The sequence below is a fragment of the Eleginops maclovinus genome, chromosome 10 (genome assembly GCF_036324505.1).
Source record: "Eleginops maclovinus isolate JMC-PN-2008 ecotype Puerto Natales chromosome 10, JC_Emac_rtc_rv5, whole genome shotgun sequence".
NCBI lineage: Eukaryota > Metazoa > Chordata > Actinopteri > Perciformes > Eleginopidae > Eleginops > Eleginops maclovinus.
This window is the reverse complement of record NC_086358.1, coordinates 14,984,068-15,000,095: the sequence shown is the minus strand read 5'-3', so window position 1 is coordinate 15,000,095 and position 16,028 is coordinate 14,984,068. Positions and strand designations below refer to the sequence as shown.

The 16,028-nt window shown below is 41.2% G+C and overlaps 1 protein-coding gene across 2 annotated transcripts in view; it reads left to right on the top strand.

The window, feature by feature from the left end:
* LOC134870805 (vesicle-fusing ATPase-like) overlaps positions 1–16,028 on the top strand; it is a 41,922-nt gene that overhangs the window by 15,408 nt on the left and 10,486 nt on the right. Inside the window, exons 9-22 of one of the 2 annotated variants that reach the window (XM_063893233.1) lie at positions 518–717; positions 2,043–2,208; positions 2,309–2,383; positions 2,944–3,131; positions 3,823–3,918; positions 4,162–4,318; positions 4,459–4,592; positions 5,044–5,110; positions 5,229–5,308; positions 6,425–6,559; positions 6,849–6,962; positions 9,843–9,898; positions 10,086–10,158; positions 11,779–12,268. In XM_063893233.1, the coding sequence (XP_063749303.1) occupies positions 518–717; positions 2,043–2,208; positions 2,309–2,383; positions 2,944–3,131; positions 3,823–3,918; positions 4,162–4,318; positions 4,459–4,592; positions 5,044–5,110; positions 5,229–5,308; positions 6,425–6,559; positions 6,849–6,962; positions 9,843–9,898; positions 10,086–10,116 (1,499 nt within the window). In that variant the 3' untranslated portion in view covers positions 10,117–10,158; positions 11,779–12,268. Of the gene's footprint in view, positions 1–517; positions 718–2,042; positions 2,209–2,308; positions 2,384–2,943; positions 3,132–3,822; positions 3,919–4,161; positions 4,319–4,458; positions 4,593–5,043; positions 5,111–5,228; positions 5,309–6,424; positions 6,560–6,848; positions 6,963–9,842; positions 9,899–10,085; positions 10,159–11,778; positions 12,269–16,028 lie in introns of those variants that run through there. The other variant, XM_063893234.1, reaches the window with a different exon arrangement.

Below are 16,028 nucleotides of genomic sequence, written 5' to 3'. Positions count from 1 at the left end.
TTAGGGAGGAGGAATTAAACAAAAGAAGTCCGTAGTGATGAGAATAGCTTGAGAAACTCTCCAGATTATGCTACCTTGTGAAAAAATCGTGTTCTGGATTCTTAATGCAAACTTTTTTATAAACTCCTGTTTTGGTTGCTTGATTAACCCGTTACAAGAATTCCGATTTAGGTTGTTTTCATCACTCACTGCTGTAGGGAGTATGGATTGGATACCTGTGTCTTTCTTTTTTTCCTTCATTGTTACTTTTTATATAACGTGCTGTTATGTCCCAGCACTCACCTGCTCTATATATACTGTGTATATATCAACAAACTTGTCCTACAGTAGCAATAATTTGAGCTATATAGCTGTTAGAGACATGTCGTGTGTGTGTATGAGTATACACACTCAGTTTGACTTCCATTCCTCTCTCCCTTGGTGTGTGTGTGTGTTGTGTGTGTGTGTGTGTGTGTGTGTGTGTGTGTGTGTGTGTGTGTGTGTGTGTGTGTGTGTGTGTGTGTCTGTCTGTCTCTAGGCTGTAAGCATGTGAAGGGTATCCTGCTGTATGGACCCCCAGGCTGCGGCAAAACCCTGATGGCACGACAGATTGGAAACATGCTTAAGGCCCGGGAGCCGAAGATCGTCAACGGCCCCGAGATCCTCAACAAGTACGTTGGAGAGTCTGAAGCCAACATCAGGAAGCTGTTTGCAGACGCAGAGGACGAACAGAAGAGGGTGAGGAGGAGGACACATTACACTATATATCTCTCATGCGCTAAAGAATAGATGAACCCAAGTGGCAAAAAAATAGTAAACCCACATTTTGGTGTTCATAAATGACCTGTAGTGCGTTATTTATTATCAAATAAGAATTTCACTTTCATTGTGATGATGCTTTAATCCAAAGCAATTTGATGGCTTTTGAATGGCTTCAAATAAGTCAAACCTTTCAAACTATAAATGTATTTATTTATTTTGCCATTTTGGAGCCAGGATAGCAAACAAGTGATGTTTACACTTCCAGGATATGTTAGCCAGACAAGCTCAGCTGGCTTCGAACATATTGGTGTTAGGGAAAAGACAGAGTTAGTTCAGGGACAAAACAAAGGGGGCCCAGGACCGAGCCCTGTGGTAGTAAAAGTCATGAGCGCGAATAAGTGTACAGAGACAAGAAGAAGCGGACCCAGGACGGAGCCTTGGGTGACCCCGGTAATGAGTTTGACACGTACCCTGGAACAGTATTCTCTCTTTATTCTAATGAAACACAGATAAGCATTGCTATCTAAACAAAAAAAACTAATTTCTCCAGGAGTGGAAAGATCTGCCCTTTAGCCAGACATAGCTGTAATAACTTTGGTAAAGTTCTGGTGTGTTTCTGTGTGTGTGTTCGTAGGGAGGGGGTGGCAGTTTTGTACTGAAACCCAGCAGTGATGGTGTGTTTGGATGGGGAGACACTCCCATCGAGCCTCACTCTTCACCACTTAATGAGGGGCTGGGCTGTCTTTGACCTCCTATTAGACATAGCTACACACACAGACACACACACTCACACACACCATCCAGTGTGTAATAAGGACAGCTCCACACCTGCTTTAAATGCTACGGCTGAGACTGACAGGTCTGTAGATCGAGGGATAACCCCCCACCCTGCTGCTCTCTCCCTTCTTCCATCTGTCTCTCTCCTGAGGGTCACTGTGGATTCTCAGGTCAGGATGCAAGAAAGCAAGTCATTGAAAAAGATGACTGTTTAAAAATGCATTTCTGTATTTGTAAGGAGTGCCAGTAGATGGTTTTGATTAGCCTTCTGTTTCTGTAGTTATCGCTTTGGCTCTAACTGCCAAAACGTTTTGGAAATTCAATGGATTTTTACTCATACAGAAGTAATTTTCACATTACTCAGAACATAAGGATGTGTTGTAAAGCAAAGAAAATGTAAGTGCATTAGTACATGTATAAGAATGTGGTTTCAGACAACACTAAACGGCACTTACTAAAAATTGACTCAATAACACCTCCTTCTTCCTGTCATTCATTTTCCTCCTCCTCTCTTTGCTGCACAGCTCGGAGCGAACAGCGGGCTTCACATCATCATATTTGATGAGATTGATGCCATCTGTAAACAACGTGGCAGCATGGCAGGCAGCACTGGCGTCCACGACACCGTGGTCAACCAGCTGCTGTCCAAGATAGACGGAGTGGAGCAGCTCAACAACATCCTGGTCATAGGTGCTCACACTCAAAAAAACACACACCTTCTCAACTCTCATTTATCTGTTTCTTCTGCTTTCTCGTGTTTCCACTAACCATCCATCTGTCCTTCCCTCAGGTATGACCAACAGGCCTGACCTGATAGATGACGCCTTGTTGAGACCTGGAAGATTGGAGGTGAAGATGGAGATTGGTAAGTGAAGTGAAGTGAAGAGAGCACTGAAAAGGTTTTACTTTTTAATGTTACATCCATTCATTTTATCTTAGTAGACTTTATAGGGGAATAAAAACGTAATAATGACAAAAACTAAGGTTTTTAAAATGGCATTTCAGGGCCAAACGTTCCTAATAAAAATAATGATATGGAGCTGGGGTTGGGGATAGATTTTTAAGATTAAACTTGTATATTTATGATCAAATTCTCACATTTTCTCTCAGATTAAAGTAGTAGAAAAATACAGATACAAAAATACCAACTTCTCTTAAATTTCTCAGTTTGAGAGTATCAAAAAAAAAACCCTTAAAGTTTGGGTTTACTTCACACATCGCTTCACTTTGCAAGGTCTGATAAACTGCATCAGATACAGCTGCTTTCTGTGTATTATGTCTGCAGTGGATGATCTAGTCATAGAACACTTTGCAATTGTATTCAACAATACGAAAATACTCACGATTTATGTCCAGTTAGTTTGAGCTATTCACTTTTTTTGTTGTTGAAGCTATAAGTCCCTCATTTCCTGTCTCTCCTTCCAGGATTACCTGATGAGAAGGGCCGCATTCAGATCCTGCAAATCCACACGGCGAGGATGCGTCAGAATGAACTGCTGGCCGCTGACGTCGACGTTAAGGAGCTAGCGGTGGAGACAAAGAACTACAGCGGTGCCGAGCTGGAGGGCCTGGTCAGGGCCGCACAGTCCACTGCCATGAACAGACACATCAAGGTCAGAGTCCTTTGGGGACATTAATTATTTTACTGCAAACAGTTATACTCTATTTATTTGTGAGTCAATGTCCGTTAACTTTCGATGATTGCCACAGAACAGTTCTGTGAGTGAGTACTATCAATTACTCTGGCTGTCTGTGTTTTAAAATTATTCTGTAAGAAATCTATAAAAAAATATCAGAAAGCAGTCAGAGAAGTAATGCCATATCTTATTTGTACAGTGCAGGAATGGTAAACTGCTGTGTATTACCGGTATAACTAGCCATCCTGGTGTGTCTATGTGTGTTTGTCCTCACTCAAGTGTTTTATCAGGTGCATAGGCTCAAATCTGCACTGATAAGGTGAATTTCTCATCTGTTAAGTGTTCCTCCCTCCACACAAACACACGGAGCAGCAGATATTAGAGGGTGTTGATAACTAACAGACAAGGGCCTTACACATGTCTGAAGGCTGTGACGCTTCTCTTCACTCCTCTAAACAGTGTTTCCTCCCTCCCTCCTCTCGCTCTGACCTTTCTGCTCTGAGGGAGTACATTGTCTCCTGACACATTGTGCAATCTAAATGTGCAATACTTCATGTAATGGATTTCATTAGCGAGGGCCGTGGAGTTCATCTAGGAATGAAAGTAAGTCATTATCAGCTGTCGCTCAACTTGTGTTGTGTTTGTGTATGTGTGTGGTTTGTTGCAGGCCAGTAACACAGTGGAGATAAACCTGGAGACGGCAGAGAAACTGCAGGTCAGCAGATTGGACTTCCTGGGCTCTCTGAATAACGACATCAAACCTGTAAGTGGCTCATCACCGCCTGTATCCTTCTTTTTATGTTGAAAACAAATACATGTTACATAATGTGACATTTACAGCCGTGTGAAACGAATAACCCAATGTTCATAACAAACAATTCACCCTCCCTACATTCCACTATAAAACTGTATTATTTCAATTGGGCCTCAACCCTCATTCAGTAAAGATAAAGATTGATCTGGTTGTATTTCCTGTGTTGATACATAAAACTCTTTTCCTGTTCAGGCGTTTGGTACCAATCAAGAGGACTACGCAAGCTACATCATGAACGGGATAATCCGATGGGGCGACCCGGTGTCGGCGGTGCTAGAGGACGGGGAGCTACTGGTGCAGCAGACAAAGAACAGCGAGCGCACACCTCTGGTGTCTGTGCTGCTGGAGGGTAGGGCTCCAAATGATAACCTCATGTAACATCTACAGTCAGTATACAACAAACTTAAAGGCTCTTAATTAAAAACTGCACCTCAGCCAAATTATTCAAGTTTCTACACACAGCTGATCAGTGATTTCTGTCTCCCTCAGGCCCACCTAACAGCGGGAAAACAGCTCTGGCTGCTAAGATTGCTGAAGAATCCCAGTTCCCCTTCATCAAGATCTGCTCCCCTGACAAGATGATCGGACACTCTGAGATCGCCAAATGCCAGGCCATCAAAAAGGTAACACTTGGCAACTTAAAAGAAGCCTTTGAATATAGAAAACACAAGAAAAATAGCAAAAAAAGTCTGGATGCGTCTTCTGATTAACATTGATAATCTGCTTAGTGTACCAAACTGGGATACCTCTCTGGCCCAATTTGCTGGATGAGTGGACTTTGTGTGTGTAGTGAATTTGCATTGATGCATCTCTAGGTCTAGACATTTTTGTGATTTGTACAGAAAGTATAAGCAATGTGGGAAATGTATTTTTAGTATTGATTCATCTGTAACTCAATGTAATGCCTTCATTGCTTGAACGCATGACAAGTATCACTAAAATTGAAATAAGACTTAAGAAACAGAAGACATTTTAAAATGAAAAACATGTCAGTATTTTGGGGTTATGCATTAAGCTGTGTGCCTATTTCTGCTTTGATCTGAACCTGTTTTGTATTTGTATTCCCTGTGATAGATATTTGAAGATGCCTACAAGTCCCAGCTGAGCTGTGTGGTAGTGGATGACATTGAGCGTTTGTTAGGTAAGACACCAGTCAGGACCAATCAGAGAGTCACTCTACAACAAGTCAATGCATACCAAACGTTTTGAGTGAATCGATACCAAAGTGTGAATCTAAAATGTCTAATCTGTGTCCTCAGACTACGTCCCAATTGGCCCTCGTTTCTCCAACCTGGTGTTACAAGCCTTACTGGTGCTGCTGAAGAAAACTCCTCCAAAGGTAACACACTCACTGGTGTGATATTTATCTGTAGCATGCTCTCTGTGGGGGATGCTAGTCCTGAGGTGGCAGAGAGAGGGCAGCAGATCTGTTGGATGCCAGCGCAGAGTCTTGAGAGGAATTGTTGGAGGTCTTTGGTTGCGACTGGCATGTGTATGAGCGCCTGTGTGTGTGAGTGTATGGTTATTAAGCGAGTGTTTTGCTCGGGCCTGTTGTGCTCACAGTGAATGGTGGTGGTAGAGACCCATTTCTCATAGTTCCTTTGCTTGTAGTTAGTGTCTGTTGTTGATGGGTTTGTGAATGAGAGTAGAGCCCACTATATGGCTGCATGTGCATGAGAAGTGGCGCGGGGCCGGCTGTTGAATGCCTGGCTGCAGTGCTCCTCTGGGGTTGTAAAGCCCTGAGCCCAGCGGGGTGCCTGGGGCCGGGGGAGGCCAGGGGGACAGGGAGGAGAATGAGCTCTGTGAGAGAGCCAGGACCTGGCAGCACCGCCGCCTGTGTGGCACCTCATCTGCATGCAGTATCACAACCCCCCACGCCATGGGGGGGCAGCCGGCAGCCATAATCCCCCTGTCTACTCGCCACTGCTCTGCCTCTCGTCCTTCGTCGTCTTCCCCTGGTCCTTCTCCAACTTGTCGGCTTAGTGGAGCCACATTTTCCGTCGCTACTCTTCTTTCTTCGCCGCTCTACTGTTGTCTCCCGTGGTGTTTGTGCTCTGTCCTCTCCAGTCTCATGTTATTTTCTATTCTCTGAGCTCTTGTTGTGGCTTAAGGCCATGAACACTGTCAACCTTCATCCCAAAATCAGTAACCTGACGCTCTAGATGGTTCGTTACACAGAACCGTCATAGGGAACTATCCAAACCTTTGGGAAAGAGCAGAGTACATCAAAACAATGTTTGGCAGGTGATTGGATGAACCATATGTCAATCAAACCCTTGGAGCCAATTGGGAGAAAAGCAAGAACAAACTTTTTTCAAATTAAGAAAAAATATCCATAATACTTGCTTTTATTTTTGAGTCTTCCGACTATTAAGAGGAATGCAGGTCTGATCTAAACAAATGAACCGTTAAATAACCGAATAGCAGTCTGAGCCCCTGTCTGCTTCTCTTTCAGGGCCGCAAGCTTCTGATCATCGGCACCACAAGTCGTAAAGACGTGCTGCAGGAGATGGAGATGCTGGATGCTTTCAGCACCACCATCCACATTCCCAACATCTCGAGGGGGGAGCAGCTGGTTGAAGCCCTGGAGGTAACACACATACACTCCAAAACAGAAACACACACACATCACATTGAATATATGCAGTGGCACTTTTAAATCCCCAAGTATTAATTAAACCTGACATTTTCTTTGAGTAAAGGCTTTAATCATGTTTGTTCAGATCCTTTGATGTGCATTACTCCCATGTTGACTCCCTATTGCTGATTTTTGAAGTTGTGTAGCCTGAAATTATTTTTTAGACTTGAAATAATTTAGCAATACAAAATGAATGAACCTAATTTAATCCCATGCTCTTCCTTCTTTGTCTCCTCCACAGCTGCTGGGCAGTTTTCAGGACGCAGAGCGGGCCGACATAGCCAAACGTGTGAAGGACACAACTCTGTGGATCGGCGTCAAAAAGCTGCTCATGCTGATTGAAATGTCCATTCAGGTGAGAGAAATACTGTAGTTTGCTTATGCGCTTGTTAGTCGTACTGATGGCGATGTCATTCTAACGGTCAACCACTTTGATTCGGAAGAAAAACTACTATTCGATAGATGGTCATGAAATGTTGTACCTACAGTACTTTCATAGTTTCCAAAAGATTGATTCTGATACATTTGGTAAACCCCTCACTATTCCTAAAGCGATATGAGTAAAGTACACCTTTGTAGTAACTACTGGATTACTATGAAACATACATTTGTATATACATTCATGTCTCCTTCAGTATTACTTTGTTTTCTGAACCTGTCAAATAATAACACTTCCATGAGCCTCAGCTGTACTGTATGTTTGTGCTAACAAGAGACTGTTTACAGGCTAAACTAAGAGGCCGGAAGGGTAAACCTTATACCATGGTAGCATTTCGATAAAAAAAAGAATCACAGTTTTGCTGGCCAGAATATGTTCTTATATTGTTAAGCTGTCCCAGCTGCAGCTGCACAGGTGGTGTTAGATGATAGCAAGGTCAAGTGGACTGCTGTAAAGGCAAGGCCTCCTTGTGTTTCTGCCTACACTTTTCTTATTTTGAAACAGAAAAAACGTTGGTTTCTCTTTTATTGTTTTGGTAATAGCATACCGTGAGCTCGTGCTGCCTGTCCCTCCTCTTCCTCCACATCTGGTTGGCACTCTCAACAGTGAACAGAATCTGCTCCGTCACAATAAACTGTCATCTGTTAGCTGGAAGGACAATCTGTGTGGCTTTCTTGATGATTTATTGAGCAGAATGATGCTTTACTTCTCTAGTTCACAAAACCCTTCTCCGAACTTGAGTTCCAATACATTCATCGTTAATGAAACCATGTTCTGCGTAGCTTCCAAAGTTACATGCACATGTTCTGAATCAGAGGGAAGCTACTAATGTGAACAATCATACACACCTCATGGTTTTAGTAACACTAAAAGCCAGCCGACACTGTGGAAACACAGAAAAACATTGGAACCTATGAAGATGAGAGCAGTTGGTATACTAAACCTTTGAAGTTGTTTTTAGGGATTTGGTGGTTTGGCTTCAGAGTTATGTTTGCATGTTTCTCAGAACTGTTGACAGCGCTGAAGTTATTTTGGGGTTCCAAGTAACTGAATAATTTACTTACAAATCCTTGTTGAATGCCCTGACCCTGTCATGTAAAAGAAAATCATTTCAATTGGTTCTCTATAAAGTTAGCCATGCATCACTTCCTGAGAGGCAGAACAACTTGTTGTTTCTTTTGCTTGAAAAAAGCCGCCTTGTTGAGCTTTAACAACACAGGTAATGCACCTCAACCTGTATTTCTTTAAAGTTTGGGGGAAAATGTAATGGGTTTATCAGGAGAACTAAGATGCTGTTTTTCATGTCAAAGTCAGTTTACTGGTCACCTTGCAAAATGATCTGGTGCTAGAAGCTTAGTGACAATGGAAGTTATCGCAGGGCTTTTAGTAAACACCTGTTTATTATAGTAGTCTATACAACAACATTAAATATGTTTTGATGGTATTAAGCTCCCTCTTTAGTTGAGTGATTCCACTGAAATTGAAGTATTGTATTTATCGTGGCTTAAAGTTGGGATAGGCAGAATATTTCCTTTCAGGATATTATCATTACATTTTTCCTAGAGAGAACTAGGCTTCTTCAACTCAGAATTGCCCTGTTTTCCTACTCTAGACAATAAAATGTAGCCTTTAAGGGAATTATTGACCACTGAAGGCATAAACATACTGCCTATGCCTGCTTTTAGGTGAGGAGTGTCTGTGCCTATGGCTAATAAAGAGCTGATTCAAATCTGAGAAACTAACCTTGATAAAGTCCCAGTGAAGTCATAAGGGTCATCTCTGCTCGGGCTGGGAGGTTTCCCATAATAACAGAAAGTCTGGGGGTATAGAGTTTAAAAGATATGGGCCTATTGGCGAGAGTCTAACACAAAATGCAGCACAGTTATTATGGGAGTTGTTGGATTTAGTGATATTTAGTTTTATCAGGGACTAAAAGTTAAATGTTTTGGACTTTTCACACATAGATTTAAAATGCTTTCTAACAAATCCCCAAATTGCATAGAAGTGTAGTTTTATATTGCTGAAGTTTTCCTAAAAGCTTTTAAAAAATGTGTAGTTTGATCTTGAGCAGACATAAAAGCCTGAAGTGTTACATTAAATTCTAACTGCATGATCCAAAGAGGCCGTGTTTCTGCTGCACAGCTCCCAAGAAAAAGAATATTGTGTCCGATGATGCCATTTCATCTTAAAAAATCAGCATCAACAACATCAAGATGAAAACAAACAGTATGTTAACCCAAACAGGTAGCAGACGTGCAGCAGTGACCTGAATCTCACTGTGTTCATTTCTCGCCCTGACTGTGTGTCTGTGGTATGTTGATGATGTGTACCGCCTGTTTGTTGAGGCTGGATGCTGTGTAATTGCTGTGGTATGCACAAATGCAGCCATGTTCTGCAAACCCCCATACCCCCCCACACCCCACCGTGAGCCTGAAGAAGTATGAACCTGTGTTTGCCGAGACATGCAGCAAACATCTACACACACACTGAAAGTCTGTCTTCTCTTTATCTTTTTTCCTCTCATTCCGATGCATGTGACTGCTCTCATGTCTTAACTCTAGTAGCTACAGGCGATTCCAGACGTACTGTAAGTTATTGCATAGGTTGCCATTAATTTTACTTCCTCTCCCCCTCCCCTTCTCCACGATCCCGTTTGTACAAACGTCAGCTTGAACTCCAGGACCTGCACGCTCATGTTTCAACACCTTGCTTCTGAATACTGAATCAAATAGATGCTTGTTAGCAAATGTACCTTTTATGGAATTAAATTAATAAGAAGTAATGTCTGTTTTTCAGGTGGATTCTGGCTACAGAGTGAGCAAGTTCATGAGTCTACTGAGGGAAGAAGGAGCGTAAGTATTCTTCTCCTGTTTCCACATCGACTACTTAGTATATGTGATCATCTGTGACACTGAACACTCACACTTTTACTGCTCGAATAGAGCAGACAAGGGAAAAATTGGAAGCACAAAATATTTACATTTTGATCTAGTAGCAAGTGTGATTAATTATAGACATTTTGTCCCCTTTTCCCTGCAGACTGGGTTCTGATAAGTTTGTGGCAATCTAGACTCAGCGGAGCCACATAGTGAAAAAGAGGCATCCTTCAACGGTAAGACTGCAGGGGCTGCATCAGGCTACACGCTCATCATTTCCTGTCCAGTGGGAAGAGAGCTAGTGTGAAAATCTGTCAACTGGGGGTTTTGTTTAGAAGTCTATTCCCTTAACGTTGGATTTCTTGCATCAAATCAACTGTTTACAAGTTGATTAAAGCAGAAATCAAAGAGTAATAAAGGCTAGCAAAATGTTAGCCTCATTAAAATGTGTGAGCTATTGTTGTCACTGTATAAATACATCTCACTGTTATGGGTAATTGTGCGAGTAATCTACCTTTTTTTTAAATTAAATTTTATGTATAGATGTCATTTTGTGTTTCAGATTATAAGATGTTGCTTTTTGCATTTCATACATAAAAGTAGTAGTATTTTTGTCACACATTAGAATCACAGAACTGCCTTAATAGATCAACATTTTGGAAGATACACTTATCTGCTTTCTTGCTCAGTGTTGGATTGAGAAAGGTAATGCTAGTCTTGTATTTATGGTAAGTGCAAAGTAACACCTAGCCGCATGTAGCTTAGCACCTGATCAGCCTATCATACAAAAGGTAAAGAATGAAAACAAACCTGTGTGTATATTGTGGGGAGCTACTGACATTTTTCACTATCAACTCAGCCCTGGTTCCAAGCCACCAATATCAAAAAACTGCAGACCACTGGTTGGTCGGTTAAAATCTTATGTCAGGCGACATCCTACACAAATATAGGTTTTTTTAAAGCGAGCTACCATCAATGGTGTTTGCATTTTCCATATTTCACTTAACCAAGATTACAAATAAATGGTAGCTGGCAAAAACACACCTTACATATTTGGAAGTGCGGGCACTCCAGGGTTGGTTGCAGATGAACGGATTTAGCAAGTCTCCTGTTTACGCCCATTGGCATTGTTACAACGAACAGCTGATCGCCCCGCCTACACTCAGTCATATTATCTGCAGTGGAAAATAAAATGTGGTGAGTCATACCAAGTTGAAACGAGTAGAGTCGTAGCCTGCGGTTAAAATAACGCTTATACGTGGGACTAGATCTGCAACTCCAGCAGTCGCTTTTACACTTCTATTTCTGTATGGATTAAACATATTTAAATACCAATCAATATTAATGCTAAGCTAAGCTAACCAGCTGCAAACTCTTGGCACCAAAGTACATGTTTCTCAAACTTTTCCTTTACGGTTTTATTTTCGTGATGTCTCTGAGCGGCCGTAGACTGTAGTGAAGATACAGCGAGTATAAGCGCATTCTGCAGCACTGTCAACGGGGGAATTTCACAAAATAGGATAAGAAAGTTCTTTAAATAACTGTAAAAACCTATCTCCTATTTCTACATGTTGAAAATGGCAGAGATGTTCTCTTTCTAAAGTTATCTGGCTTACTTGCTAATCCTGCCTTGTGAGATTCAGCCCGAGAACAGGCTGCCTAGGGTGAGGATGAGGAAGAAAAACTTGAACACCTTTTCAACTTGCAAGCCTACACTTTGCTTCTCACTGCAGCCTCAGAGACTTATGGTATAGCTAGTGCGCCGCGTCGTGCCTAAAAATAGGTCGACCAGACAGGTGCTCTCCTGTGGCAGCTTGCCTGTCTCTTCTCACTTTTATTCGTCTCTGATCACTCAGTTGCTGAGGAACGGAAGCCTGAGAGAGGCTGGCAGGAGGAAGCAGGCGAGAGATAGTTTCCATCTCTCTCTCTGCATCCTTCCCTCCCATCCCTGAAGCTCTGAGCTTCACTCCTCTGCACTGCAGCAGCATCCTCCTCTTCTCCAGCGCTATGTGAGCATGTGAAATAAGAGACATGAGCTGTGTTTGTTGTATCTGTGTATATCTGTGTATATTGCATTTGCAGAAAACTAATGCTGTAATCTGTCATGCCTCGCACTCCATCAGGATTTGATATGTAAAAGAGTCCAGGCAAAAGATATGTCTCTATGGCAAGTGCATGCACAAACACTACTCAGAACTGTTTAATGGTGGCCTTATTTGAATGCACAGATTGATCATTCCAGGATATCCATGACTTAAAGAGCTCACTTTATTCTTATCATGTTATGTATCTGCTTGTGTGTGACCTTTATATTTTATGAATAAATTAATTCTATTACTAACAAGATACTGTAGTATTTGGCATTAATGATGAAATGAATGACCAGCAAATACTAAAAATGAAGTTACTTTGCAACAGGGGGCTAATTCTGCTATAAGTTGTGTTTCCATGCTAAAGTTGGGGTGTGCATTTGTAGTTGTCACCAATGTTTTGGTGTTTATTTAGGTTTTGATCCTAAAAAGAGCTGCAACCCGTAGTCTATTTACAGAAAAATAATTGTTAAAGGGGTCCTATAATGCTTTTGGGGGTTTCCCTGTCCTGTGGTGTGATCTATAGGTTTGTGTGTTTGTAAATGGTCTGCAAAGGCTAAAATCCCAAATGTCACACCAGAAGGAGTTGCTCTTCCACACACTTACCCCCCCCCTTCCTGAAACACCTCCAACGCACTACTTTATTTACCTCTGTGATATAGTGACATCACTACGTAACACTTGCGCTTCAGTGGATAGCGCTCCAACACATTCTTTCTGATAGGGTAAGGGGTCTAAGCTGTTGACAAATCACAACAGAGCCGGCCAGCTAACCAATCAGAGCAGACTGTGCTCTGGTTTCAGACAGAGGGGGAAAAGAGAAAAATAAAGAGCTTTTTGAGCATTAAAGCATGGAGACTTGTCCCAGTTGAGGCACAAATTACAAATATGAACCTGAAAATTAGCATTACATCGTGTTTTCAGACCCTCAAAATCAGAGATTTCCTGCTTTAATCTGTTTTATATAATATTAAACATTATGTCTTTGGGTTTTGTTGTGACAAAACAAGACATTTAAACACATTATCTTAGACTCAGAGAAACCTGGATAGTTATTATCACTTTGTTCTGGCAACTTTTATTCCAAATGATTAATTGATTGATTGATTAATGTAGAAAGTGGTGTGCATCTTAAATAATAATTAAATAATACTTAGTCCTCTTCCTAAACCTCTCTCAATTTACCAGTCATTATGTAAACCCATAGGCCACACAAGAAGAAAGAAAACAATGTACCCCCAGTTGTTTTAATTATCAAGTGTTCCTCTCATAATGAAGACATGTTGAAATCATAAAGAGGTCTTTATAATCATGATCTGTCATAATTATCATTTAATTATGAGAAATGTGACATCTCGGAATGAGTTGAGCCTTCTCAAAGATTTGCGGTTAACCTCCACAGCCTCTATGTTGTGCAATTACTGCTCAGCTCAACAAGTAAACACAGTTACCCTTTTACACAGTAGCTACTGCAGCGGGTCTGTAGGCTGCAGTGGAGGTCGTTTTTTAGGCAAAGGACTATTTTATTGTTAACAAATCCCCCAAAAAACAAATAACAATGTGTCTCTTAATAAAATAAAAGTGTCCGTTTGTGAAGACGCTCAGTCATTTTCTTGAACACAGTAGTTTTTATCAAAAATTAATTCAAATATTTGTATGGTAGATTTTTCTAAATTGTCCTTCCTGGCTCCTTTACGGTCAAGATGGAGGCAGAAGTGAACAAAATCTAGGATTTATTCATCTTGTATTATGCGTAATTCGATATTGGGTAATGAAACAGACTAGTTGTTGAGCATTTGCGTCCCCAATTGGCTGGTTAAACAGAAGTTATAAAGCAAGAAAAAAAGAACATGACACAGTTTTGTTGTTCAAATATATAATCTTAGTTCAGTCATACAGATATATACATTGTATAATAAATAATATTTATAAAAACATAACATTTACGATTATAAAATAAAAAGGGAATTATTCACTTTAAAACATTTGTACAAAACTTTGGATATAGCGGGGGAAGTGGAGGGGGAGGTGGGGGGGTACTGAACACAGAAAGGTAGGCCCAGGTAGGCAGGGCTGTGTCGAACATGACACAAATGCTAAGCTATGTCACAAAGAGAGTACAGCCTACACACTACTGGGTATGTTTGTTGTTGAATATAATTAATAGGAAGCAGGCGGGACTGTCAGAACATGTTGTGTGGAAACTTCTCACATTGTGAATCCTGCCATCCATCCGTCCAACCATCCGTTTTTTTCCACTCACCACTGTCAAACGCAGCCGTCATTCTCACACACACATCCACATCTTGCACACATAAATCATCTTCTCATGACGTTTCCCAACGTTCTTTAGCTTTAGGAAAGTTCACCCCAAAAACCAAAAATACCATTTCTCCCTCTACATTGTTTTGGTGTTAGTGCCAAAATGTTGGAACTACCTTCTCTGGAACTAGGTGGCATTTTAAAATAACTCAGCAGTAATTTCTCTCTCCAGAAATCATGAGCCGGTTAATCAGAAGAATCAACAGACCTGCCTAGTGAGCAGATTCATGTAGAACTATATTTTTGTTCTTAAGAACTACTTAAGCCAAACACATCACCACACAAATTAGAAGTATGCATCAACCCACGTAGTTCACTACAAAGAAAACTGTCCCTCTGGAGCTTTGAGCAACGTACGCCGACTGCCATTTAGTTCAATTATATTTAAGAGAAGATAGACATCTCCATGCCAATATCTCCAACACTCACTACCTAACCAAAACAATATATGTGGATTAAAAGTACCATTGGTAAGAGGATAAAATATGTATTTCTGATTTTGGGTGAGCTGTCCCTTTCAATGTCTTGAAGTCTTTTCTGTCGACCCAAAAATCACACCGAGTCACCTCAAAAATAAAAAATAATTTGTCAACTGGGCAGATGCATCTCAATAAGCAGGTTGAGATTAAATAATCATATTCCAATATCTTTGAGGCAGGTGTGTTTTTGGGGTCTACTGACAATAGTAAAAACCTCAACGTGGAGAAAAGTCATAGAGAAGGAAGGCCCGGGTGGAAAAGCCTATCAGAACCCACTCTAGTTCTCCACATGTCGTCACATGTCCCCCTTCTTCCTTATTACAGTGAAAGATTTGCATCATACAAAAGTCTCTTAAAATGGACCTGGTGAATGCAGGAAGCGTTGGATTAATAGGATCTCCCAATAATCACTTTGCTGATAAGACCAGAATTAATAATAATAAGCATGCTGAAACTTGACCCACACTTGATGCATACAGTTATAAATGAAACAGCAACAAATGACCCAAACATATCATTTGAACCCTGGTTGATGTCACTCCTTATAATAATGATGTATGACTGCGTTGCATAACATGTGTGGAAACTAGGAGCAATTTACAGTATGCAGGAAGAAAGTCATAATTCATAACAACTCGTAACGACTTAGAATTTGCTCGCATAAACAATGCTCACATTTTTCCCACCTGGAGTAGCTGAATAGTGCATACATATACATGTGTAGGGTTGTTAGTTAGTGGAATGAGCATGCTTGTTCACACACATGCTGCATACCTCCAGTCCCAGCCCAATGGTAATATTTCAGAAATGCAGGGCTATAAAATCCGACTGTAGCATAATCTTCCAGGTTGACTGGTGCGGTTGAGTCAGTCAGCAGGGAGAGTAGCATCACTGAGGATTTCATAAGCTCAGTAGTTTACAAAAGACAGGACGGTGGCACTTCCAGCACCTGTTTAGTTCAGTAGTTACAAAGTGATGGTTTCCTTGGGCTGTTCAGAGCCACTTGCCGCAGAGTGACGGTGTAGAGGTTGGTTTAGTCTAAAAAACAAAAAGGTAAACCAGCCAGGATGGCTGGGGAAGTGAGGTGTTAGAAATAGCTTTTTACTCAAAAGCAAAGAGTGTTTTACTGCATTATTCTCACAGGTAAAAAGTGTTACTGTACATGCCACAGACTTTGTGTTGGCATGGAGAGGGGAAATAAATAAAGACAAGGGG